The 2,641-nt window shown below is 58.4% G+C and overlaps 1 protein-coding gene across 1 annotated transcript; it reads right to left on the bottom strand.

Moving 5' to 3' along the window:
• Positions 1-295: 295 nt before the first annotated feature.
• Positions 296-2,157, bottom strand: LOC109732193 (leucine-rich repeat receptor-like serine/threonine/tyrosine-protein kinase SOBIR1). Its single transcript, XM_020291390.4, has one exon. The coding sequence runs from the start codon at positions 2,010-2,012 to the stop codon at positions 540-542; it is 1,473 nt and encodes a 490-aa protein (XP_020146979.1). The 5' UTR covers positions 2,013-2,157; the 3' UTR covers positions 296-539.
• Positions 2,158-2,641: the final 484 nt, after the last annotated feature.

A 2,641-nucleotide genomic window follows, 5' to 3' on the forward strand; every position in this document is an offset into this window, starting at 1 on the left:
TTCGTTGCGGTCCCAATTTAACTTTCATCATATCGATCTTGATCCGGTGGTCTATTTTCTCTGGTCCTCCACTACCACGAGAGACACCATGCATACGAAGCTAGGTGAGCGCGACTCGTTCCAATTAAGACATCAGTGCACTGGCTCAAAAAAGTGCTTACCACATGAGTGCACTGCAGGTAACGCCATCTGGTGCATCGCGCCGATCAGGCCCATGGCTCTTATCACGCGATGTGATTAATAGTCGTTGTTTAGATACGTCGTTGGATCTTACAAACCAGACAAGTCAAAGTCAAGAAAAAATATACCCAATCTCATTTGTGTACAATAGTTTTGTAGATGAACTTTGTGTACAATAATTGATCTCCTTCCCGGTCTTTATCGGTCGACCGGCCCCGTACTTGACCCGCTGACCCAGCACTTGCAGCATTATTCTACACACAGTCACGCATGACACATACCCAGTTGAAGACGACGACGACGACGACCAATACTTTAAACACGGAGCTTTGGCTCGCGCCTATACGGTGACTAGACTACTAGTTCTTGATCTGGGCGAGCATGCAGCGCACGTCCTTGGCCTCGGGCCGCTCCTTGGCTTCGTCGGCGGTGCAGAACACGGCGATGCGCAGCACCAGCATGATCTGCTCCTCGTGCCCGGCCCCGGCGATGGCGGGGTCGATGGCCTCCGCGTAGTCGCCGTTCTGCACCACCCGGCGCAGCCACTTGACCAGCCCGACCTCCTCCACCTCCGTCACGAAGAACTGGTCCGTCGGCTCCTTCCCCGTCGCCAGCACCGCCAGGATCACCCCGAAGCTGTAGATGTCGCACTTGGCCGTGAACTTGAGCGACTGGTGGTACTCCGGCGCGATGTAACCCATGGTGCCTGCTACGTGCGACGTCGACACGTGGGTGTGCGCGTCCGGCATCGCCTTGGCCAGCCCGAAGTCCGCGATGCGGGCCTCCATGTCGTCGTCCAGCAGGATGTTGGCCGGCTTCAGGTCGCGGTGGATGATCTGCGGCTGCTGCAGCACGTGCAGGTACTCCAGCCCCGACGCGATGCCCACCGCCACGCGGAGGCGCGCCGGCCACGCCAGCCGCACCCCGCCGCCGCTGCCGCCGTCCTCCTCCGACGGCGTCGGCTTGAGCGCGTTGTGCAGGCTGCCGTTCTTCATGTACTCGTACACCAGGTAGTGGCAGTCCGGCCGCGGCACGTGCGCCGCCAGCGGCAGCAGGTTGCGGTGCCGGATGTGCCCCACCGTGCGGATCTCCGACTGTATCTGCCGCGACCACTTGTCCAGCTGCCGGCTCTCCTCGTCGCTCAGGTTGTTCTGCCCGTGCCCGTGCCCGTCGCCCACCTGCTTCTTGATCTTCTTGATGGCGATGAACTTGGGCTCCTCGCCCTCGCTCTCCACGGGGAGCTGCGCCTTGAACACCTCGCCGCACCCGCCGCGCCCGATCACGGCCAGCGAGGACAGCATGTCCTCCTTCTCCAGGAACGCCAGGTGGTCCGCCCGCTTGATCAGCTTCGGGGTGAAGATCACCATGCCGGACTTGCTCCGGTACCGCCCGCGGATGCAGTTGAGCGCCAGCCGGAACAGCACCGACACGCCCAGCCCCGAGATGACGCCGGCGAGGGAGCCAACCACGAACCCGATGATCCAGTTGCGGACGCGGTGCTTGTGGTTGCGGTGGTGCTTGCCCTGCTCGGCCGCCGGTGCCGTCGGCGGCGCGGTGTTGTTGTTCCTCGTCGGCGGCGAGCTGTTGTTCTTCTGTTTGCCACCACCGCTGCTCGAGGTTGTATTCTCCGCGAGGATGTACCGGTGCGGCACCCCGGTCCGGCGGTGGTGCACGTGCCGGATCCCCGGACGGGACCGGCGCGCCATGGCGGAGCGCGTGACGGCGTGGCGGCCGTCATAGCACTGGACAGCAGAGACGAGGAGGAGGAGCGTAGCGAGAGAGACGAGGAAGAAGACGGGACGCTTGCTCGGTGTACCTGCCGCTAACGCCATTGTCACCAAACGTTTAGCTCGTTGGTCGCGTGGGGAGGAAGGTTCCCGCGTGTGTGGGGGAGGAAGTGGGTGGAGAGCACAGCTATTAATAACGGCCGAGTTGAGGATTACCGTGTGGAAACAATGCACGGCTGTGATGCGTTTGTGGACTGGATGGACGTGCCAGATTGGTGTGAGAGGGACATATCGCTACCGGCCCAGTCTGATTGGCGGGAACGACCGTTGACTCGAGGCAAGTCAAGAACCGGCCAGCACGGCGAGGGTAGAATGGAAATGACTATTATGCCCCTAAAAATCTGGGAAGATTCTCACGTCCCATCCTATATATCGCTATATATTTAAGTGATCCACTGGGACATTGCCCGTGCGTTGTAACGGGGCATAAATATTTTAATGATGAACAACAATCTTGTGAAACAAATATTATCTTCAAATTTCTCATACACATCAAGCAGCATCAAATTTCTCATGCACATCAAGCAGCATCGAAGCATACACCTCCGTGGAAGCTCCGATCGGACAAACCCAAGTTGATGACATATACATGCAATATCAAAGCTAGAACAAATAGTAATCAATTATGAGACCAAGCACATTGTAGCAAAATCTAATACTGTTTACTCACAGCC

Source organism: Aegilops tauschii, chromosome 7 (assembly GCF_002575655.3).
Source record: "Aegilops tauschii subsp. strangulata cultivar AL8/78 chromosome 7, Aet v6.0, whole genome shotgun sequence".
Lineage (NCBI taxonomy): Eukaryota > Viridiplantae > Streptophyta > Magnoliopsida > Poales > Poaceae > Aegilops > Aegilops tauschii.